Source organism: Brienomyrus brachyistius, unplaced genomic scaffold (assembly GCF_023856365.1).
Source record: "Brienomyrus brachyistius isolate T26 unplaced genomic scaffold, BBRACH_0.4 scaffold47, whole genome shotgun sequence".
In the NCBI taxonomy this organism is placed as follows: Eukaryota; Metazoa; Chordata; class Actinopteri; order Osteoglossiformes; family Mormyridae; genus Brienomyrus; species Brienomyrus brachyistius.
In genome coordinates, this window is record NW_026042322.1 from 237,053 (window position 1) to 261,858 (window position 24,806).

Consider the following 24,806-nt stretch of genomic DNA (forward strand, 5'->3'; position numbering starts at 1 on the left):
ATCTCAAAGGGGGGGGGATTTTGACTACAGATCAGAAGTATTTCCCGCTAAACGAGGCTGCTCCTTTTCCCTAAGTTTCCCAGCCCCTGGGCCCCCGACCCGCTCCCCACCTGCTCTTAAATTCGCGGCGGCCGCTCGCGGGCTGTCAAATTGCATCAGCACGGTGCTGATTACTTCCACCTTGTCTCCCTCATCGGGAAATGGCTTTGACGCCCCAGCGTGGCCCCCGCTTTCCCCACATCGATATGGCCGCTACGGAAAACGCCGGATGAATAATGAAAGGAAGGCAGTGTGTGTTTCTGTGGCACCCCCCCCCTGCCAACCCCAATGTCAGCGGTGGGACTCAGACTGGCTTTCTGTTATGTGATCTAGGACAGGGGGCTCGGGGGAGGCTTGTGGGGGGTCCTGAGGTCCGAATCCATAACCTCCCAGCCAAGGAACTAATGTCAGGGTCTTTATCTCATTATAAAACAGGACCAGTAAAAACATCCAGGTAAGTGACCCTCCCCCATGTGTACACCATGAACGCTGGCTAGGGGGGGGGTTACAGTACTCCTTTTTGGGAGGAGGGGGTGATCAGCCGGGTGGAATCCAGATTCAATCCTCACAGCGACCCCCATCTGTTTTGCAGTCCAAATATCTCATGGGAGGGCGGTCCTTCAGGAGTTTTTGACCCCCCCCCCACATGGGAGAAATAAAGGGGCCCAACAGACCCCCCCCAATAAAAAAAAAGAGGGCCGCACCATGGGGCCACAGCTCGCACCCGACACCGCAGGATTATTAAGGACGCTCGTGGCGGGTGGGCGATTACGAGCGGAATCTCTGCAGGCGATAACCTTATCGGCAGAGACAGGGGCGGCCAAACAAAAGGGGCCGGCTCCACCGCGGCGTGGAAGACGGCAAAATGTCAAGGTGAATTACGTGGAAGTTCCATCGAGTAGCTATTTCAGCGCGCCATCGGCCTTTTCTCTAGCACCGTCCTCTACGGTTATACCGCAGATTGCATTCCTGTCCACAAACAAAAGGTATATCTGGGTGAAAAACGCAGCACGATTAAAAGTAATCCATACCTACATGCTAAAAACATTACAGGGGGCGTCTCTGCCCCTGCCTCTCTGTGCCATATATTTTTTCCAGGTCGGCTTTCTGGACCCTGCAGCTTTAAATTTCTGCTCTGGAATGTGCAGAAGAGCAGCGAGGGGGGGGGGGCTTTTCTGATGTTATTTAATCTCACCGTCCAGCGAGCTCCTGATGCACGTTATCACCTCCTGATCACCAGCGGGGGGGATTTGGCCTTATCCGGCCCCACCACTCACGCGGGTCTGCGCCTGTGCGCCCATCTGACAGAAAGCCGAGTCCCGCTTACCCCCCCCCCCCCCCCGCCAATCCCCCCCTCCCGCCCCAACAGCACCACCACCACCCGCCTCCCCTCACACCGCCCCCACAAAGTCGATTTCATCCCGCTGCGCTCCGCCACGACCCATCAAACGCGCGTCCGTGACCGTGGCGTCCCCCCTCCCCCCCCCCCAAAGGCCTAAAAAAAATTATATATAAAAATATAAAAACCACTGGGCTGCAGAAGCCAATCAGAGGAATGCCGGGGTCTTCGCCCGGCCCGCCGCGGCGTGACAAACCACCTGAGATTTCCGTGGCTTCTGAAGCAGTCTCGCCTCGGGCTCCAGCACTGGGCACGGGTGCCGTTTCACAGCGGATTTACCCATTTGGCTTTGGCGTTTCTCTGCCACGCCCCGCCGCCCTCATTTCCTTGGTGGGCGCCTCCGTCCGAAGTGACGTGCTGTACCCCGTTTACCGTTTTCCCAATTTTAATATTTATTTTTTGTTGTTGTTAGCCGATCATCTTTTTTAACTCAAGCAGGACTCCATTTCCCATGGGGCAATGCGGGCGGCACCAAAAACACAGCCAATGAGAATCCGCTGGTGATCATAATCGATGTTTAATTGTACATGTGGGAATAAAAATTTCCATTATTCATTGACATCAAATTATTTTTCATATTTTTTTTTTGCAACTTTTCTTAACACAGAAAATCATCACAACAACAATATACAAATCCTTTGTAATCTTTAAAACGAAAACACGTTTACACATGCAACAATCGGGGTTAAGACAATGAGTAACTTCTTGAATAATTTGTTTGGAATGTGTAGCTCTGCTCCACGGTAACACACTATCGTAGGTTGCATTAAAAACTGCAGCGAGGAGATACATAAAATCCCTTTTCTTGGGATGATTTGTCTGATAATTATACCGTACTGCACTGATACAGAATGCTAAATTTGAATACTTCAGCGTAAAACTAGAATTCCTTTACTGGTATTCCTACCTACGTTTTAGACATTTTTTTTTATGAATTTTTATTTTTTTTTTTCTCGTTTGACCTTGTCGTGTTTAAAAAAAATAAAATAAAAACAGATGAAATGGTGCACACTGGCTTCACCAAATGGTCACCGTGTGATCATTTCATCGCCGGTCTCTCAGTGAGACGCTGTCATGCCGTGCTTGCCTTTTCCGATACACACCACGGACTGGCTTTACTGGTCCACGGTGAGACGCGGGCGGCGCCCTTAAAACGCTTTCCGGCCCTAGAGCCTCGTGTCGGGGGAGGGGAGAGGAGGGGCTAGGGAGGACAACGCTGTGGTTCTTCGACGAGGAGAGGAGGAGGAGGAGGAGAAAGGAAAAAGAGAGAGGGGGAAAAAAAAACCTGCAACTCATCACACAAGACAATGTGCCCTGTTCTGCAACGAGTCGACCAACCGGAGGAAGAACGGAATCATTACGATGTTCGTCAAGCAGAGAATGTGCCCTTAACCAGGCCATAAATTAAAGGCCTTTTCTTTGCAGTATGTCTGAAGCAATGGTCACACACATATCTGGTATGCAAATAAGAGAGATCAAACTGAAAAACAGGTATATATATATTTGTGTGTGTGTGTGAATATATATATATATATATTAATATGTAAAAGCCTGTGTCATCTCAAATGTTATTGCTCCAGATCTAAAAAGTGTTTTTTTGTGTTGAAACGAGATATTAATCCTTGTGGCCTCTTTAGTTTATTTGCTCTGATTGTCTTTTGAGTCCTTTACAGACGAATGACTGCCGCGTGTACAGTCACAACACTGAACCATGTTCATAGACACCAAAAATATACATTATGATACCGTCAAAAAGTACGTTATTACACAGGAAAGGAAATTACAGAGTTAAAGCAACACCCTAATGTTTTCCTCTTTTTTCCCTTCTTCTTCCTCTTCTTCTTCATGGTCCTCCTCTTTTTTTTCCTCCAACGATGCAGGTTTTCGGGTCTGGGAGCCCCACAAGTGCTCTCTGTGGCCAGCCGGGGCGAAGGGGTTGGGGAGGAGCGGGGGTGGGAAAAGGCTCTAAAAGAACCATCGGAACGCCTCACCGCTGTTCACTGGCGTCCTCTTTGAGAGAGAGAGAGAAAAAAACGGTTATCAATCTTTGTGCTCTGTAAATGCAAAAATCCAACATTAGCATAGCATCGTAGAGTAGGCGTGCTCCCAGTAACGTGTGGCTAGGTGCCCATGCTCCTGTGTCATTCCCCCTGGACCCCCCATGGCTGATGGCACCGTCAGCCTTGATTGGAGCCTTTTAAGACAAGATGTTGAGTGATTGGCTGGTTTTCTTGTTGGGATTCATCTAAGCCACGGGATTGGTGCGAGTATTAGACCCATCTCACTCTTATTTAAGCTCAGGTTTTCCATCCAATCAAATATCTTTTTCGTTGTTGTTTTTGTTGTTCTTTAATAAAAGTCGACGTGGCCCATTCTTATAACGAAATGATATTCAAAAGATAAACCAAACTAATAATTACGAGAACGCAAACCCTCAATATTTTGGCACAACCTCCCAAGGAGCCTTAACAAGACGTTTAATTACAGCGCTTTCAGATGCAGCGGGGGGTGTCACGTCACTTTCGTCTGAAGGCACGCCAGGTCTGAAATGACAGTTACCCCCCCCCCCCCACTTTAAAAAAAAAAACAATTTGGCAGTTGGTGCAGTCAACAGTCAAGTCCTTCACGATCACCGCAACCAATTAGTGGATTTTTGATTATTTGTATTTTGACAGGAAAACAGTACTGGCTCAAGGCCGACATTTTGTCTGAAAAGGAGACATTTCAGCTATTTTATAGAGAGTTAAAAAATATAGGAGGTAAAACTGCCCCCCCCCCCCCCCCCACCTCCTTATGCACATACGTGAAATACTGAGGAAATCCGAACTGTCAAAACATTTAATCACTCCTGCAGCTGTCAGGAATCGAATGACTCGGTCCAATTTAACCGAGTTACACTTAATACCGGCTTTCTTGTGAAAATATTTACTTAAAGACAGAATTATAAATAGTTGCGCGTAAACACAGAGTGCTCCCTTCCCGGATGTTTCTCATTACCATTTCCTCGTTAAAACTGCCACGTTTCCCCGTCCGAAGAGGGACAGCTTCCGAACCGAGAGGGCCCTGTCTCGCCTTTCGTTTGTCTAAGAAACGCCAGGTCTGGCAAGCGAAGTCGGCTAGCCTTTGGCCAGCAGATAAAACAGTTTTCCATCGAAGAGCCGAACAAGATCCCGACCGGTTACCTTTGTTTTTCCATCACAATCGGGACGGGATGTCAGTCTTAAGCTAGTAGTGCACTTTTAAAAATATTGTTAGCGTTGATATTAAATAAAACCAACGGCAAGCTCACTATAAATGACTGCTTGCTATGGCACCAAAATAAAAGTCAAGCTAATGACAACGCAAAGTTTAAGTAAACCAATGGAAATCTTTACGGATCTTGCGAATTTAAATTTATTAATCACGCACAGGGCATTTTGTATATTGTGTACGACTTAGGGCTATAGATTATGAACATGAAACAAGTTCCCTTTTGGACTGATGTTGCTAGGCTGTACTGGAAATTTCCAGGCCCTCGAATCTCTATTTTATTTTCATTGTATTTTCTGCGAATCGCTATTCTGCAGAGGAAAGACGACGCGGTGTTCACCGATCGTGAATCACGAGTCGTAGGCCCTGGCAGTTCCCGGGATACGGCACTGATTGTCGTTAACGACGGTGATGGTGACAGATCAACGCGACCTGTCTGGTCTGGCGCAGCAAGTCCACAAATGACCTTCTGAAAGATCTGCTCCAAATTCATTCATCCTTCGGGGAAAGGAGAAATCCTTTCAGCAATGTGAATATCTCCCCTCGTCCCTAAAGCCCCCTAATTAATCAGCTGCTGTGACTTTTGTCTTTGACGGCAGTGACACTTCTACCAAAGTATTGTGCGTATGAGTCCCAGTCAATGTCACGCGTCCACCACACGCCAAGGTCATGATGTCGCAATACAACTTCAGTTACATCCACAGAAGCATTTGACTTTCAGAAGCAAAAAATATGACATTTGTACGGTTTTCTCCTGGACATTCTGAACCTCTATGCTGGATTTTGACCAATTCCTGTTTGGTTTGTGTTGGAATTTTACGATGAGTGAACACTCCCCCCAAAGCAGTATTTCTGTCCCCTCATATCAACATCTACCACACGTACATTGACTGTCTACCATCGATGCATTCAGCTCTTTAAACTTCCATGTTTACAAAAGACAGCTAACGCCATTTTCCAGTTCCCGGTGAACTGTTACTGTTGCCATGTTCAGACGTGATGGACTGTCTAGATGCTTGCTGGGAATTCTGCGAAACCGCTAACCGCCGCTGGCCGTCGACCTCCAGGAAACAACAGTTTAGTAAAAATCACAAACACAGCTTGTGTGTTTAGCGCAAATACCTGGCTGAGTAAATACGGGCGACACGGCTCGGAAAACGGAATTTCCCTTCACGTATAAACACCCCTTTCTGCTCAGCTGGGGCGACGCGCTGAATTTGGGCTTTACGAAACTCCAGTAATGAGTCTGCCAGCCGGCCGGCTTCGCCTCTTCATTGCGCTGCCCCTTAATTCAGAACCGCAGACCTCCGGTAACACCTCAGCCAAACAGACCAATTAGCTGAAGCGTGAAAGCGACCCAGCACACCAAACGTGAATCCACGGTAAAGTAGGATACTCCCGCTAACTGACTTAATAAATGCCCTCATCTTTTGTCCCTGTCTGATGGTCTGTTTGTCTTCTTCGTTTTCACAGTTGTCTGCTTTTTTTTTTTTTAATTATATATTTCCCTTTTAAAAATATCCTTTCATGCATATTTTGAAGGTGCGTCCGTTCCCTTACCTCTGTCGGTGCTTCAGATTTAAAATTAGCCTACAGAATTCGAATGAGATCCCTTTACGAGGAAAGTCAGGTTCAGGGGAAGTGCTTGAAAGGTGCAGGTTTCTTTGTGTGGGGACAATGAAATGGAGGATGGGATCCGGGCGTCCTACAAGCTGCGGGACCTGACCACAGATTTCCACCAAGCCGGCTGTAATTAAGTCGAGGAACAGCTCGCCGGACCCGTTAGGAGGACGCATGTCACGGTCTCCGGCATTTAAGCACACGTCAGATGCCACGTCCCCCCAGAGAGAGCTGTTTCAGCAGGCAGACGGTGAACGAGAAGATGGCCTGTGGTCCATCGGGCCGTAACACAGCACCAGGTCTCAGCTAAACCCTCAGCAAACGTTTTGCTAATTACAGGGACGCTCCTGGAGGAAGCGCTCGAATCTCCCTGAATCCCTGAAGGCAGCGGTGAAATTCTGATTGTGCCCCCCCCCCGCCCCCCTCGGATGTGAGGGTAACAGAGGGGCCAGACCCATCCCCAGGGTGGGGGGAGTTAGCTGCTGCTGACTCATAATCAAACAGTAATCCACAGCCTCCGTTTCTTTCCTCGTGCTGTTCTACTCCCCCCCCCCTCCGCCCCCCGCCACCCCCACTCCTCCCCAAATCCCCGCCCTCCCCCACCTCGCCCACAGGCAGGCCAGAGATAAACCACTCAAGACCAGGGGGACGATAATGGACGACACTGCAGCGCACGGAATTCAATCAGCGCGGCGGAGCTGTCAATGCGGATGAGCGAGGACGGGAGAGCGGGCACGCTGACACACATTAAACGGGCCGGGCGGAGCTTGGCGGGGGGGCGAGGGGGGGGGGACAAAAACAAAGCCAGAAAAAAAGCATCTCTACTGTTCCCTTTCCAAATGAAATCCTGTAGGTCTGCGAGCCCAGTGAGAGACTGAAATACCCTTTTGAACCACAGGCGATTGCAAATGTGCTCTGGTGTGAAAAGTCCCCCCCCCCCACCACCACCACCACCCCCCTAATCCATTTCCCCCACCGTCTATCAGCGGACGCGCTGCACCCCGTAATCTACGCCGACACTTTCTGACGAATGCAAATCCACACCACACCACCCCCCCCCAGGCTGGAGATGCACAGCCCAGGCATGTGTGTGAGGTGGGTACACAGTCTCACATGGTGTGCGTGTGTGTGTGTGTGTGTGTGTGTGTGTGTGTGTGTGTGTGTGTGTGCGCATATTTTTATATTTATAAATGCAGGCAAAAGGCTGGATGGTGCACAGTGTGTGTGTGTGTGTGTGTGTGCGTGTGTTTTGGGGGGGGTTGGTGTGGAGACCGTGGCTCATTGTCACTGGGCAGACCTTCTCTTCCTCGGCGTGGGGGGGGGGTGCAGGGGGGGGTTGGATAGCGGCAGCGGCGGGATCGCGGTGATGCGCTCCGGAATGCTCATTATAAATCCGCGGCCCATACGTTACGCTGACATGCCCATTATTTATTAACGTGCGGACGGGGAGCTGGGCCACCTCGCACAGCGCCAATCCTTCTGGAGGCAGTTCTGACAGCTTCCTAAATAAATAAATAACCCCCCCCCCCCCCCAGCCCACTTCCGCGCATGGGCTGGAGAGCTGCCATAATTGCAAACGCATTCCGCGCACCAGCTCGACACTCGGGGGGGGGCACGAGTGGCGGTGAGGTCAGATCCTGCTGCTTATTGGCTTTTAGAGTGAACGCCCCCCCCCCCTCCACAAGACAGGGATTGTAGCCCTGGATGCACGTTTAGCTGCAGAGCCCATTAAATGCAAAATTATAATATTGGTGGTGACAAAATTCGGCAGTGCCATCGCCCGTAGAAAAAAAAAAAAAGGCAAGTGGAGATCACCTGCCTGCTGATTCCTGTGCCCCCCCCCCACCTCCAAGTCACCCGGGGAACGCGGCTGCGACCCGCTCCGCCGGGCCCGAAGTTTGCCGTGAGCGCAGTCGGCCTTAGCGGATGCGTTATGTATCTCCTGCCACTTTATTCCGCAGGAATATTGGGGCATTGCGGAGACGCGTCCTGGAAGGCGTGACAATCAATCACCAGCCCTGGCGGGCAGGCGGGGGGGGGTGGGGGATCTCATCTCGTATCCTGTAGGCAGTAATCCAGTCGCAGACACGTCGTAGCTTTGGAAAAGGCCCTCAAGGCCACAACGCTCGCACCGCTACTGGTCGTCGTCCCCCTCTGCTGCTAGAGGTGCGAGGTGTTCCTGTCAGAGCAGTCCCTTTTGTGCCCATGAGAGCATGGGGGCTACTGTCAGCTGACTGGTCAGGTGACCTCCCCCACTAACCAATAACTGAAGGCTGGCATCTTGCTTGATTAAACCCATCAACAAAACTACCCCCCCCCCCCCCCCATCAGCTGATTTTCGACATCATCTTTAGTCTTTCGTCTGCAGACAGGAAGTCAGATTCGGCTGCTCTTCGCATCCCTGACGCTGCGCATGATGTCATGATTTAAGAGCGACTTAAGCAGGCGACTTGACTGATAATGCCCTCCCCCAGCCCGGAAGGGGGAACGGCATCCAAATGACCTTCGCTATTGACGGCGATGCCTATCTGCAGATCTCTCCTGCTGCTGAATATCCACCGTGACTCGCGGCCGAGCGCTAATTCACCGGCATGGGCTCTGCGAGATGGTATCAGGGCGGGCACGGCGAAGCGCTGGTGCGTCACCGCCCAATGCAGACGGCGCCCCCACGACCCAGAACAACAGGCGCATGGGGGACGAAACCATACTCCACCCCCCGCAGGTCCGATTTACCTCCAGTAATCTGGACCATCTGGGGCCAGACGCTGTGAAAGTCAACAGTGTGAAAACATTCCCCCCCCGGACAATTAAATCCCCCTAAATGCATTGGTTCCAGAACATTCTTACTGATACGCAGTTCAAAAAAAACACAGGGAATTACAGGATTTGGGGAAGGACACCAAAGGGTTCCCCGGTAAGCTTCAGACCGGAATCCAATGCTACGGACATTTTAATGTATAATGGTGACCGCTGGTTATGGTTCGAATCCGGTGAGCGGAGAGGGAGAGAGAGACAGGATCATCAACCCAGGAAACAGCTGTTTTTCAGCAGCGGACGGCACCCAATAAGGCCGAGAATTCAGTGCAGACGTGTGAATGTGTCTAATGACTAAGCTTGGGCACATGTGCCTTCTGGGCTTGAACTTGGGACAGGCGGCCTAGCTTTCATTTGGAAGCAATGATGGGTACAGTTCTGCTCCAGCTTGGCTTGGTTGAGTTGGCATCTCTGAATGAAGCTGATCAATATATTAAGGAACTAACCTTGTAAATCAGTTCTTACTACTTGTTCCGATTGGGTTAATCCAGTCACTGGCAAAGTAATCTCGCCTGTTTTTCCTGCGATTTTATTCATTATATGATAACCAACACGCTAATCAGATTTCCACATCTGACAGCATAAAATCCCAGTTATTTCACCAATTCCCTTGTGCCATAAAATAGGTTGTTGATTATTAAAAATGGATTTCAGATGTGGTTCTCCTCCGAATCACACTTCGTTTAATACTCCTGTTACTTATTAATCAGCCGGTGAGAGGATATGGACATTGATCAAAGCGATTCACGGAGAAACGGGAAAGAACGGTGCACGACACAATGTCGGTGCTCGACTCTGACTGGCCGATGTCCCAGTCACGCCACACCTCTGCAAATCATACCCTGCGACACCCACCCACCAGGGCGGCGACAGCAGGCACCGTAGGCTTCTGTGACGTTGAGCCGCACAGGTAACGAGACAGCAGGCTTTCTGTCGAACCCAACGCTGACCCGGGCGTCAGCCTGGGACACGGGCCTGGGGGTGTGAATACAAACATGGGGACCGTTCCATGTTCTGCATGTGGCATGGGCAAATCAGGGACGTACCATACCTAACTGCTCTCTGTCAGAAGCATGTCAAATAAAATAAGTTAAAAAAAATAAATAAAATAATTTACTCCTTCGTTCAGTTTCAGTTGCAGGATGTTTGGAAATTCCGCTAAAAAAGTGCAGGATTCTCAAAACACACGGCCACTCATGTAACAGGCGCGACTACCATCACAGTGACGGCCCAGTTTCCCCTCTCAGGACCGAAAACGCTAATATCATCCACGTACCCGGTCGGCCATGAGCATCCCAGGAGTGCGGCTTTGCGGACGCAGAGGCCGCCTGAGAATCTGGCCTTCCGCGACGAGCGCCGTAATTAGGCTGGGGTGCAGTAATCTGTCCCTGCGCGGGTCGTCATGCATGCCTAATGGCTTAGGGGAGCTAGCCCCGCCTCGACCTGAAACACTTCACCCCTTTCTCTTATTTCCATTTAACAGCTGGACTCGAGGCTCAAATAAAACTCAGCTCACCGTTTAAAAAAAAAACAAAAAAAAAAAAAAAAACAAAAATGATGCTTCCACCCATGTCTTTAAAGGGAATTAGCGTGACGGGCTTCCCGGTGCGGATTCCGACAGGAGAACCGGGAGCCCCGGGTGGCAGCATGGCCCCGGAACTGGGACGGGACCTGGCGCCATGGCGACGCGTCAAGCTGAGCACACCGGGCCCCCCCACAGAGAGCCCTGGCAGAACACGCGTCAAGGGCTGCCACCCCTCCCCTGCCCCCGCCCCCCCAGCGTGCTAAAAAACAAGCCCTGTGTGAAAGGCTCAACCCGTGTCGTGGAGGGGGGGAGGGGAAAAAAAAAACAGACGAACGGATGGTCGGGTCATGGGGACCGCAAGAAGAAACAGCTTGAGAGAGACAGCAGGAGGACGCGCCGAGTGGAGGGGGGCCACGCAGAGTCTGCGTGGGTGTACTGGAGGGGGCCGAGGTGGGGGGGGGGGGCACACGTTTGCCAGCTCTCTGAAATGTTAAATCGCGACGCGTAGCGGGAACAGCTCTGCCGGTTCCCGGGCACGTGAATTGGGGACGCTCCAGTGGTCCCATTCCGAGCCTCCAAATTAAGCTCCTGCCGATTCGCCTTCTAATTTAATTAGAACAACCCCCCCCCCCCCATTTTTGATCCGTGCATCCCACAGATATTCCGTGGTATTCCACGCCTAGCTGGAGTATGACTCTCCCGACGTACCTAAAATAGCGCAATTAACGCGCTATTTATCCGAAATCTCATTTTTAAATCTAAACTTCAAATTGCTCATTAGGGGCAGGCCAAAATTCAATCAGCCTGGAACGAGTCGGCGACGTTCCCGTTCTGTTTGTTATTCCCACGCATTGCCAGGAGGCCATTTTTTTCCCCCTCCGTTAAAGACAAAAGGCACCGGGTGAGAGGATGGGGGGGAGGGGGGATAGCGTGAGCCATGAGGTATGGCTGAAACCAGCGACTTAACGCGTTGTTTAATATGTATCGAGCATTTCCATATCTGAGAGGCGGATACGCTGCTCCCTCAGGCGTTACGGCGGTTCACTCAGCTGTTGAGGATTTTTAAGTCGTAGAAAAAAAATAATAATACTAAAAAAAATTGGCAGTATGCGTCTTCCTGAAGAAAAGGTCCCAGCTCGAAGGAAGACACAAAGACAGGCGGGATCTCCCAACGCCATGCCCATGCCTGCATGCAGACGTGCTACATGCATTTTTCAGAGCCTCAGGGTCCGCAGCTACATTGTGGTTAAATCGGCGGGATACCGCAGAAGCGGCCGGGTCCGGATAGAATGGCAGCAGCGCCATTAGGAGACCGCACATTACGGTACGGTTTCAAGCGAGAGCAGGCGCGCACGTCGCTAAAGATGCGTCAACAGCCAAGAGCTACTCTCTGCAAATGTAATTACATATGAGTCGCCAGTTTTAGTATAACTGACCCCCCACTTCGGTTAAAATGGCAAAGGTTTCCAGTCGTTTAGCTGGAACGACCTCAATTAATTGACGTGCTTTTTTTACAGCTTTTTTGGGAGTGTTGTGGTTTGGTAAATAGGCGCAGCTGGGCAAAACATGTCAAAAAGTCGTTGGAGTATGTACTCCATGACGTGCTCCTGTAAATTGATCACTGACCAAGCCAAGTCAGCTGGACATGCGGTGCATGTGGGACAGACGCTGTCCCAGCTGGACTTAAATGTCCCTAAATTCTGAGACACCTATACCTGGATTCAAAGCCGTCCTCGCATCCTTAGGTTAATGGAAGTACTTAGTCTAAAACTGATAATCCCTCATTAATTTCCACGTTATTAAATATAAACATGCAGTACTTGGGTTAGATTCTCAGCAGTGGTGTAGGCTGGATGTCAGAGTCAGGAGTTTCTGGCTCCCTCAGACTATAGGACACCACGTTTCAGTTGCATATTGTTGCATAAGGAATCACAATTTGGGGCTAAACTGCTCAGCGGTGACACTGGTGCATAGAAAACGTCTTATTAGAACCGCATGAATGTGAATAGGCTGATTTCCTCACATCTACTCCGTTAACTTCCGCCGCAGCACTGGAATGAAAATCGGAGCCTTCCCCGAATCTCTTCCGAGCTTAAAGTCACAGCGCGGCTCTTATTTCCTTAATTTGTTTAATTGCCCTTGATTAGCAGATCTCGTCATCTTCGGGTCAGCGGTCTGGCCATAGGATACAGCCTGCATTCTGGTGGATTCCGGAATCCAGAGCTACACCGTTTGAATCCCAGGAATTTTCCGCCGGGCGAAGCTCTCAATCCTACTAACAAAATTGTACTGCGCCAGCGCATATGTGCTAGCCCGCTGCACTCGGAAGATTACCTGCAAGGCAGAGTTTCGGCAAGTCGGCCATCTCCGAGCTCACGCATGCTTTATATGGGATGCGGGACACAGTACCACCATCTCCGAACCAGAAATTATAACATAAAAAAGCCACAAAAATATATATAACACATAGGAGGCGTCATTAAGGTCAGACACGGGCTAACACGCTATTAATTTGGCTCATAACTACACATGTCCCATGACATTTGGTAGTGAGGTATGCTCGGTGCCGTGACAGCGCTGTTAGCAGTACAGTATCTATAAATACCGCCGACTGGACTGGTGGTGTCCTTCCCTCTGTGAATGGGCCGGTCAGCGGCTTGGCCATCCCAATGAAAGGTAATTTTAAGGAGATGTTGCGTCTAGTAGGCTGTCGTGAAATTGGATTTCTTAATCTCTCAGCAGAGAACGATACATATAATTACAGCACGTGAGGCCGAGAGCTGGAGACGGACGGAGTGCCGTCGTCCAATCAGTGTGGCCGACCGTTTAAAACGCCGCCAACATGACTGGACTGCCTTCTGTTCGCACACTAGCCCTTGCCTTAACCAAATGACTGGTCACAAATAAGGCATGTTCAGCTCTCTATAAACCAAAAAAAGGAGGGAAAAAAAAAGGTTTAGCTAACAAAAATAATAAGATGTGATGCTGCTAACGGCTCTCTTATTTGCTAATTTCAAGGGTACACAATACAACAAAGAAAACTATCAAAACTTGCCAAAGCAGACTCTGAGAGAAACCCTCAGCGGTATGGTAAACAAGCGATGTTAGCGCACGCTAAATGACACGATGCTAACACAGGTGCCACATTAGCGCTCGCTAACAGTCAACAACCGAGTCCCACATTACTGTGAAGGCATAGGGAACTAGCAGAAAGTCTCTGGACACATGCGACTTACGACACGTCAAAACTATGTATGTTACTATTGTCTGCTTAAAATTTGCCTATTTTTTTTTTTTAAAGATGAAATAATTATTAGCTTCAAATGAAATTAAAAAATGTCATCTGCGTTTGCTGGGAATGCGGGTATCCTGCAGAGCAGCATCGTTGAAGACTTGGTCTGTCTGCATTTTTCCGTTAAACGGGCTCTCTGTAATAAAGAGATACCTTTTAGCTTCCCAGCCAGAGCAGCCATTAATAATTTACCTTCTCCTATTTAAAATTTAACGTGCCACACATTAACGTCCTCCGCACCTGCACTTTCACGCCGTGTGCACCCCCCTCCCCCTCGCTGGCCGCCCATCTCATTTCCTCCGCATTATGGCCGACGGCGTTGCGTTGCTCCCTTGCGCTCGGCAGCCATGCGGGACGTTAAATCAAAACCGGGGCAAGAGGAGGCGCGGGGGGCGGGGGCACGGCTTCCCCCACGCGCAGCCGATTACGGTCGGCCGTTTAATTGGCGTCGGCGGCTATAAATTCTTCAGCATAGGGGGGGGGGGGCAGAGCCGGGCCGGGCCAGGCAGGAAACCTATCTGTGCAAATGGGAGCTGACAGGAAATCCACGAGCAGCGGAAAATAAATAAATAAAATAAAATGGGCAGGGAGGGGGCGCTGCCGCGCGTGGCCGCGGGAATGGCGCCGGGAGACGTGTATAATTAAGCGGTCGGTGTGCGGCTCGCCTGGCCAAATCCCATTGTCTTGACAGGGGCTTAAGCTTGCCCTTTAGGTTGAGACGCGGCACGGAGCAGAGGCCCCCATCCTCACAACCAGGCAAATTAATCTGTACTTTTAAAGCTGGAATAAACCCCGGTAACTCGGAGATCCGAACATCTAAAGGCTGCCCGTCCCTCAGGCTTCCTCAGTCCTGCCCGCAACCCCCCCCAGCACCCCCACCGCCGTCACCCCGCCCCTCGGAGATTGGCTGGGAGCACTCAGCCTTATCTCCAGGGAAGCAAAGGTTGGAGGTGGGGGGTGTAGTGGGAGGGAGAGGGAGGTGGAAGGAGAGGGCCACCAAATCATCCTTATCTATTCCGAGCACGCCGAAAACAAATTAGACCGAGCCGGTGTCATTCATTTGGCTCTTCGGCTCTCATTAACGAATCGCTCCCGCCGTTTCTTCAAGGTCTGGATCTCTACGCCTTCCACCCCCCACCCCCCCAAAAAAAATAGGTTTCCTATGACATTACTGCAATTTTATCACCCCTTCCGTTTGATCTGGCTATTTAAAAAAAGGAAAAAAGCCCCCCGGCACGTCTGGGAACAGCCCCCCAAGGCTGGCGTGCGAAAGCACGCTGACCTGCGACGTGTTAATTAGGATTCGGTTAATTAGATTTTGCGGAGATGCGTTTTTCTTTCTGTCGGCTGGCGGGATGGCGTATCGCATCTCCACTCTGCTGCGTCACGTGACGGTCACGTCGTCCCCGACTTCTGGGTCACGGCTTGTCAGGATGACGAAATCAGGTCATTTTGATATCACCAGGAATTATTTTCTTATCTTCTTATCATATGTATTTTCTTTTATCAAACACCTTGAACTGTCACGTATAAAACTATGATGCCGTCGCCTATTTAATAGTAAACTTGCTAAAGACTATTACTGCCTTAATTACTGCACCTCCACTCCTAACAATGCCACAAACAATAAAAAACATTTTCTTTGAAATGCTAGTTTCTCATACCTGGTCAAACGTAATCCATCAGTTGTAAAATACGCATTGGAGATTTCTTGGTAATTCACTAACCATTAAGAAATGACAAGACCCTTCAAAGGATTTTCTTGAAGACCTGGAAGCCTCCACACCACTGACTACATATCTCTGTATAGCTTCCTATTTACCATCTGGATATATTTTAGATTCGTCTTACTTCACACATCAGATGTGCATTTCCCCCCCCCCCCCCCCGATGCAGAATATTCTCCGTAGCGCCTCTGTAGATGGGGGATGTAGCTCCACAAAAGAGCCTCCAGCAAAGCGTCAATAATTTATACCAGATTTGAGCTGCGTTTCCCAATTTTAAACTGTCCACCCATTACACCTGTCACCCGGCAAGATAAAAGCCCACAATTCACACCTGCCCCCACTCCCGTCACCGATAAAGCCTGTTCACCACATTAGTGAACTTTCTACATCAGAAAAGACAGTAATAATCTTAATTAGAAAAGACTGGAACTGTAAACATGCTTTGCCAAAAATATTGTTCAAGACAAATTCTGGGGCTGCATCATGAAAGAATATGACACCAATATAAAGCACATACACCATCATAGACAGAATATACCAGCTCATACTCTAGTGTTGCATCAAATATTTAGTACTGGATAAAGAATGTCAGCATACAAGGAATTTATCATGCCAAACCAGGATATACCACCACAAATTCAAGTATGCCACTTTTAAAGACCACAACACCATTCAAAGAATGTACCATTGTGTGAGGAATATACCACCACGAATTCATGAGACGTCATTCAAGACCATACCACCATACAGAGTATACCATCACGTAAAGAATATACCACCACAAATTCATGAAACATCATTAAAGACCATACCACCATACAAAGAATATACCATCACGTAAATATACCACCACAAATTCTAGCACTGCATTTACAGACCATACCATTGTACAAATAATATACCACCCCAAATTCAAGTATCACATCATTAAAGGCCATATTACCATACAAAGAATATACCATCACATTTGAAGTGTACCACCAAGAATTCCATCATTAAAAGACCCAACTGTTATATAATATACAAAAAAAATGCAAACGTTAGGAATATACCACCACAGATTCATGAGACATCATTAAAGACCATACCACCATACAAAGAATATACCATCATGTAAAGAATATACCACCACAAATTCTTGGGTTTTTCCAATTTCATAAAAAAATGCAGCAGGACAGAATTGTCGGTACCACTCTGCGATTTAGGGAATTTCTCTTGTCAAACCTCCATATAACCATGCGTTTATACAAATCACGTGTATCTGTAACCTATATGGTTTGAGAAAGGGGGGGATGGACCCTTCCAGAAGGTAGCATCTCTTCATCATAGCCACAGTGGGCCCATCTTAACACCGTACTTAGAAAAAATATGGCCCCAACGTAGCTAAATCTCAGAACGGGCAGCAACTGCCAGATTAGGACATGTTAGGTCAGAGACACCCCCGCCGCCGGACTAATCCATTGTGGTTTGGGCGCGAGAGCGACGGCCGGGGGGCAACAGAGCCGAGCGCGGCAGTAACACGGGGGCAGCTCTCTGGGGCAGCGCATTAGCGCGCCAAATTAAAGGCGGTATTAGATTAAATTGGCTCTCCGATTTCAGGGGTGTGAGTAAAATTCTGATTTGCATTTTCCACCACTGCTTAGGATATAATTAGTTCGGGGAATGGGGGGGGGGGGGGGGGATTCCCAAGTGGAAATCCAACTTGCCGGCAGTAGCTTAGCAGTACGCGTTGGGTAAGGGGGGGGGGGGGTGTTGGCTGTGCTAACATTTGTAGCAGTGTTTCTGCACATGTCCCGATGACAGAACGGACAGCTGACGTTTAATGGAGACGCTAGGGGGCGCAGTAGAGCACACTTCAGGCTTCCTTCCCTACGCCTACATGCATGGACGACAGTGGGGTGTTTTCGCTTAATCTGATGATCCCACTATTATACATACATGGAAATGTATCAGTTCTAAAATTACCGGAGCAGCAGCAGTCCTGCATACGAAAGCCAAACAAGAATCATAATTACAGGACGAAGAAGCTGTAATATAAATTATAGGATGTTGTCAAGACCCTCTCGCTTTAAAGCAAGCTTTCCGGTAATTTTTTGAGAGCCTCGGAGAAATGAGCGCCTTCGCCGAACGCGGCCGGACGATTTTCGGGGGGAGCCAGCAAGCTGCCTTCCGGGACACCTGTTTCAGACACCTGTTAGCGCAAGATCCGTGGGTAACATTCTCCCCATGCCCCCTTCAGGCGAAAAAACAACCCTTGCGTGAAAGGACACAGGGCAAGTCAAAGCACGTTGGTGTTAATGCAGGCTTGACTACGGGAGGGTGGCTGGAATTCAGGCACGAGTGCCGCAGAACTTGATGTCTTGTAGGCTTTCAAAGCGTGTATCTGCACTAAGGAACGGTAAACTGCATGGTTTTGGCACAGCCTGAACCTTACACTCGTGATTGACCCCCGCCCTCCACCCCCAAGTCACACAAGGCTTCTCTCAGGGTTTCTCTACACATAAATTAAGGTCTTAGCATGTGGGCTAACATCGTGATGCACGTTACCAGCCAAGCAGCGTCCAAACACAGAGTCTTGGTGCATGGAGATCTGCAGTACGAAATAGTTTTCCTTGTTGGGAAATGTGCTCGGAAATTGGTTCCGTTTTCGACCTCCCAACAATTGTTTATTAACGCTGAAAAAAGCAGTTGACTTCCAGGGACCGTTATTCCTCCGTTTAAAAACTACTTCACCAGTCAATAATGATCTTCACCCAAATTTTGCCAAAGACAATATGCTAGTCTTTTGGTTGACCTTGATAGGATCCCTCAATAAACATAGACAATCGATTTAGTGAATTTAGCGTTAGAAAATAATAAAAGTTCCTGTCTTGCAAATTGTAGCCCAAAAACCTTCTTCTCATAGGCTTTTACCATTTTCGTGGCTACTGAACTCCTTCACAGAACACCAAGGAATTATGGGAAACCAGAATCCAAAAAGGTAAGAGGAACCCCACCGATTAACGCAAGGGTTGAAACAGAGCCGAATCGCCGTACAAAGTTGCAACAGCGAGACTTTGCAAAGCCGGACACGTAAACTCACAGACGACGGTATTAGCAACACGTGCGATGGGCATCGATATAGTGAACGGAAGAATAATCGATTGCCATGGGCCGCAAATACTCCTCTTTGCAGAATTCCAGCACAAACTGGGAAACTAGATGTGAACAGGTATGTCCCCCCCACCTCCCAAAGAAAACAAAGGGCCATGCTCTTTGTCTGAGACGCCCGCGAAACAACGGCCTAACGGAAGTGGGTGTTATTGTGAGCCTTCGTACAGCGTCCATGTATAATCAGGGAAGCCACGGGAAAGCGTTCATCTGCAAGCGCTGAGAATGGTGCAGACCCGGCCACGCAGTAAACACGTATACGTACGTTACACGGACGCTAGCGACGGATGAGCCTGTTCACGAGAGACAGCTTCTCGTACGTGTGGCTCAATCTCCCTTTTTTTAGCGAAAAACTTTTACGCCCGACGTATTTGTCCTGAAAAAAAAAGCCCAGTTGTTTGTTTACATGAGACATTAATGCTGCCCATTTCGGTAGTGCAGACAGGGAACGGGATGAGGAGGTGGGGGGCGGGATTAATAATGTGGGGCCAGTCGTCTGTGACCCCCCCCCCCCCCCAGTCCTCGTTACCCTATATCAGGTTAAAGAAAATCATTTTAAACAACAGGCCCACTGCTATTCAATCCAGATACAATCAGCAGCAGGGAGACGGCCTGCTTTTTCTCTAGGACTTGGCGAGGGTGGGTGGGTTGGGGGGGGTGTTCCTTTATTTTTGGGAGAGGGGTGGGCGAGCACCACCTCCGCGTGCATGCGTCGCTCGACATCTCGTGGGGGGCGGTATTGATTCGCCGCCCGGGGCCGGCTCACTTAATTGGTTAAAATGACCGAATAAGGGAGGGGGAATTTGTAGGGGGTCGTCATGGGGGGGGATTCACCACAAAAAAAAAAAAAAAAAAAACGTTTCCCAGCCTGGCCTGGAGAAGAGCCAACCCTGGGGTTGTTCGGATGCCTTCCAACCCCAGCCTGACTGGCAGCAATTAGGGGAGCCGGAGCCAAGCCCAGCTTGCGCTCCACGCAAACACCCCTAATTACCGCCAATTAGGACAGGCGGGTAGGCAGATTTGAGAAGCCAGGGACGTTCAGGCATGGCTGGGCATGGAAACAATTTCAGAGGGCTTAAACATGACTAAATGAAAAGGTTAATGCTTTGGAGTGCAGAGATAATGATAACGCAGGAGAGGTGGGGGTGGGGGGGGGGGTCAGGTCTCACCTCCAGAGACGAGCCGGGCTTCTTCTTCAGCTCCTCGCATTTCCGAAACTTGCAGATCTGGTGGCCGGTTTTGCGATTCCGACAGCTGCTGCACACCCCGCAGTTGATCAGCCGCCTGCAGGGGGCGCACACCCCGCACCTTTTCCTCTTCTTCTTGGCCGGGTTGCCGCTGGACGCCGAGGAATTATTCTGCGGGCAGTCTGCCAGATTGGCAATTTGAAACGCACTGTCTGTAACGGCGGCGGAGGCTGCGGGGGAGTGCAGGGCTGTCATGACGATGACCCCGGGAGGTAATGAGATGCCCCCCAAAGCCGGTATTGCGGAAAAAGTTCCGACGCGTTCTGGGAGATTCATTATCTCCGCTTCAGCTGCTCCGCCGCATTTCAGCTTGTTCATGCATTCCCCCGCTAAAGGTCTGCAGTGGTCGGGGGATAAGGTGGAGAGGAAATTATTATTTGCCATTTGCAACGTCTCTGGCGGTACGCCAGGTTTGCCCGGCCTCTGGGACTCATTTCTATGCATGCTGGTCCTATTAGGAGCGACCGCTGCAGACTTCCTCCCCCAGAGCATAGCGTTATCGCAGTTCCAGGGCGACACGCCGATGCGGGCGCTGGGGAAAATGGGCGTCGTTATGCGGGCGATCTTGGCCGTCTGCGGGAAGGCGCCGTTCGTTTTGTAAAAGTTGGCGAAAGAGCGGTACCGTTCCATCTCGGCATTATAATCCAAAAGTTGGCTTAATCCACTGTCCTGAAGATTGTCCTTCTGTAACAGGGACACATCGGGCCCCTGTCCGTTCTCAATGCAAAGGGTATTGTTTATGTTGGACATGGCTGTCATAGGTGGCGGGGGAGGGGGGGCTCGTCAAGAAAGTCTAGGGGTAGGAACGGCCTTTAGAGAAGCGGACGCCTGGTTACAAACAATACGTTACCATCCTGGTTTATCTTCTCCGGTACTAAAATGAGAAAACAGCAAATTACTGATTACAACAGGCAAACGACCCGTCCCTGATCAATGTCCCCCTACCAAGATGCCCCCATGAAAGCAGACACCACGTTTCCAATCCGCTGACGTTTCATTAATTTTTTTCTCCCCTGATTGCTTGTTAACGAAAGCGTGTGTCACCCCTAAGCTGATGCTCATCGGGAAACAATTTTATAGCGCCTTTGGCATCTTAACATTTCTAGCAACAGAGCAACAAACATCATCAGCAGCAACTCTATGGCAACATTTAAATGGTTAACAGATTTTTTTTTTTCAGCAGAATTATTTTTAAAGGCCATCTTGGCTGTATGACTGACGCAAGTGTTTTGACATCAGTTGGCAGACAGACCCGACGCCCCGATAACGCACGCTGCCTTCCTCCTTCTCTTGGTAACCGGGCGATTTTAAGATTAAGTTGGTGGACGGGCAGATTGCAGTCATGGTGAGCCATGCCGGCCGACCCCTTGCAGCCAAACAAGGCTATCGTCCAAAGCGGCGTCCGGCGCGCCCCCGAGCGCGGCCCCGTCCGACGCAAACGCGTACCTGGTACGCGTTCGCCCGCGGCTCTGTCACATTCACTCAATGACTCGGCTGCTGAACTCCAGCCGAGCCGCGGACCCGACAACTGTAGCGTCAGCTGCCTTGTGGGACTCCATTTCCGTTCTCCAGTCCATCTGGATTTTGTTTCCGTAGATAAAAGCCCATTAGACACATCTCTGCTTCCATTACCTTTTTTTTCTGGGCTCTTCTTTTTAATTGCCAAACCCGATACGTTTCGGGAACACTAAAGCATTTTGAATCATTTCAAGGGGGAAAAGAACCAGCATCTGGCTGGAAAATGAATTATAAATATGTACACTGGAACCAGAAAAACAATACTCCGTGACTCTCGCCGTCCCCCAAAACAATCCATCATACACCAAAAAAAAAATCTTACTTTCACTTGAGTAATTTACATCTATTTACTTTAAGTCTAACCCGCACTTTGTACACTGCGAGATCCATAACAATATATTATTGATAAGTACCATCCTCACTCTGTGGACTATTAAACATAAGCGGACCTCTTTAAAACATCGGAAACCTCAAAACAGCAACTTAATAAAAAAAATAAGTACAGCCGATCGGAAGAACACGCCACAATTCCCATCGTACCTATTGTTCTCTGAAAACTAGAGAATAAAAAATACATTTATACAAGCATCATTTAGAAAAAAAATCTACACATGCAAACCATACAAAGGTATTACCGCACACAAAATAACAGCTACCATGTGTACTAAATATATACACTAAGGTAAAAAACAAAGTGTCCCACTTTAGGGGTCATTATTACTTAATCAATCTATCCCTGGGGAAAATATCCGAGTTATACGCAATTAAGTCACGGACAGTGATTTTCAACCTGTAAACAAAGTTTAAGTGAAACAGAAATACTCAATACTTTAGCGTGGGGCGGAGGAGAAAAGTACTGTCCGTCCGCCGACGAGCCTTTTCGCCGCTGCACCGAGGTGCCATTAATTACTCCCCGTCTGGTCTGCCGGAGACACTCAGATCAAAGGTCAACCACAGAAAATCCGAGGAGGGGGGGGGTCTGGACGGCGCAATTAAAGCAACCAAATTTAATCCGCCTGCGCCCGAAATCACTCTGGCATTAGCGCAAAAAAAAAAAAAAATCGGGCTGTCAGAAAGCATGCAAATGTGATGTTGGGGAGGAAAAATGGAAGAGCATCGTCACCTACCGGGCTCCTGATGAGAAGAGACTCCAGACGCTACCAGTCTGCCAGTATAAAGCGACACATTACTGCACGGTGAGATGGTGCGGAGGGGAGGAGGAGGAGGAGGAGGAGGGGGGGCGAGAAATAACGCAGAATATCTGAAGGTACACGGGACTGGTTCAAAACAAAAGGCGCATCGACTCTTGCCTAAAGAAAAAGTAGGGAAGAAGAAGAAGTAGGACGCGCGGAGAGGGCGAAATGGCTGGCGATCTACCTCGGAGCCGAAGGTGAATTACGGGCAGGATAGGTGCTCGCTCCCTCCCTCGGTCCGGGCTGTATTGTGCGGCTTCGCCGACTCTAAGCTCCGTCCGCGTCTCCTGTCGCTGTGTGTGGCTGATTGGTGCTGAGGTGAGGAAGCTGCGATGCGGACACCTACCGATCATTGGCTGGAAATTACTATAGAAACATGAGGAGCATCTGGGAGGGGGGGATGGCTTAGGGCGCTCCGTGGGGGGAAGCGGCTATGGGAAGCTGCGTCTTAACCTTTTATTCTCCCCCTTTCCCTCTCCGTGCGCCGTTTTGTGTCGCGCACATGACGAGGCGCTGGGAAAGGGTCGTGTGGGTTTTTAAGGAAACGTCACCTAATAGGGTTTTTTTGCGGGTTTGTGGTCCCATTAAAAAAAAGAAAAACTTGTCAAATTAATTAGAATCGAGGAGCGCAGTGATTAAGATAAAATGATCCTACCAGTGTGGTGTTTTTTTTTCTCCAGGAGAAAGACAGCCATAATTACAGAGACCTCCGTGCTCGATGACGAGGATTCATCATTATTATGAATTCATCCCATATCTTGTTATTCGTGCAAACTGGCAGCTGGGTCACACGATCACATGAATTTATATTTGTGCACACACACGAGCACGCACGCGCCGTATATATATACGGCCGCTGTCCTTATTTTTTATTTGAAAGTAATTTACATGTGTCAAAAGAGAGAAGAATTTAACGATTTCAATGAGCACTTGGAAACAAATTGTGATATAGAAAGACCCATGCCTCTCCATTCACTTAGATTTAAATATATATAATTGCAATCCACGGATTTTTTTTTACATGTACTTATACATATAATGGATATCTCATCTGTTATGAATAAGTGTGTGCGTGAGTGGGGGGGGGGGTGTATCTTCCTGAAAGTAGGGGGTACAATGCCCCCCGGTCATCCCTACATATTTAAAGACCGTACACGTATGCAATGGACCATCTATTAAACCTTGTGTTTGAAATAGCTCTTATCCAGACCTACCACAATGCGTGATATTTTCCAAGTTATTCGATTTTAAAAATATTTCCTGTTTTTAATCTTGAAGTCGACGCAGGACAGCATGTACCCGAGAAGATGGTGGGGGGAAAAAACCCCACCGTGGCTGATACCTGCCGATGCGCTACTGAGGCGAAACCGGGGCTCCGGGCGTAATGAGCCGCTGGAGATAATTGTTCATTAGTGCTTGACTGATTTGAACCAATAAAAGCGTTTTGCTTTCCACGGCCAAGTGCCCGGATCGGTTCAGACCAGTCAATCATTAATGAAGCAATTAGTCGCAATGATTTACTGTTTCGCCCCTCGCTAAGTTCACCGCGAGTTCAGAAGTCTTGTCGTCACCGCGTTGCCCGCACTTGCAGGGCTGATCCCGCCGGTACGCTTTCAACTCGCATCCCGGCATGTCTGTAATGCGAGCAGCCCAAAGGCAACGAGGCACCGGCAAACCGATTCATGTTATACTTCCCTCCTTCCATTCTTATTGGCTCATTTATTTATTTCTTTATTTTTCATGCCACTGAACTTTAACTGCCTTAAAATCCCCGAGTATAGACTCAGGCGGGACTGCGCGGAGGGGTATTTAACGGCTGGGATTCAGCCATTCCGTGACCTGCACCGGTGCCGTTACCTTTCTCTGCCTTAATGCCCCCACCTGGCCTCAACACTGGGAAGCAGATGACAGTGAGCGATTTATTGGAAAACTAATGCCTATCTGCTGGCCAAATCCGATCCATTGAGAAAACAGGTCTGTATCTCTTAGCATTCGTTTACTTTCTGAAGAGGGGTGTGTGTATATTTTAAGAA

The 24,806-nt window shown here is 49.1% G+C and overlaps 1 protein-coding gene across 5 annotated transcripts; it reads right to left on the reverse strand.

The window, feature by feature from the left end:
- Positions 1-1,936: 1,936 nt before the first annotated feature.
- On the reverse strand, positions 1,937-24,111 carry cxxc4 (CXXC finger 4). 5 transcript variants are annotated; one of them, XM_048999879.1, is made up of 4 exons: positions 22,958-23,072; positions 22,708-22,769; positions 19,985-20,936; positions 1,937-3,448 (listed from the first exon to the last, which is right to left on the reverse strand). In XM_048999879.1, the coding sequence occupies exons 3-4, from the start codon at positions 20,819-20,821 to the stop codon at positions 3,404-3,406; spliced, it is 882 nt and encodes a 293-aa protein (XP_048855836.1). In that variant the 5' UTR covers positions 20,822-20,936; positions 22,708-22,769; positions 22,958-23,072; the 3' UTR covers positions 1,937-3,403. The 5 variants fall into 5 exon arrangements, with proteins under 5 accessions (XP_048855836.1, XP_048855839.1, XP_048855840.1 ...); XM_048999882.1 differs by lacking the exons at positions 22,708-22,769; positions 22,958-23,072 and adding an exon at positions 23,988-24,111; XM_048999883.1 differs by lacking the exons at positions 22,708-22,769; positions 22,958-23,072 and adding an exon at positions 23,120-23,275.
- Between the last annotated feature and the right edge of the window lie 695 nt (positions 24,112-24,806).

What these genes read in the sequence shown, in the direction of transcription:
- cxxc4 (XM_048999882.1), bottom strand. Translation starts at nt 20,821, where the DNA reads ATGACAGCCATGTCCAACATAAACAATACCCTTTGCATTGAGAACGGA. An exon ending in AGCCCGGCTCGTCTCTGGAG is followed by an intron (nt 3,449 to 19,984) that starts GTGAGACCTGAC and finishes TCTCTCTCAAAG; the next exon opens with AGGACGCCAGTGAACAGCGG.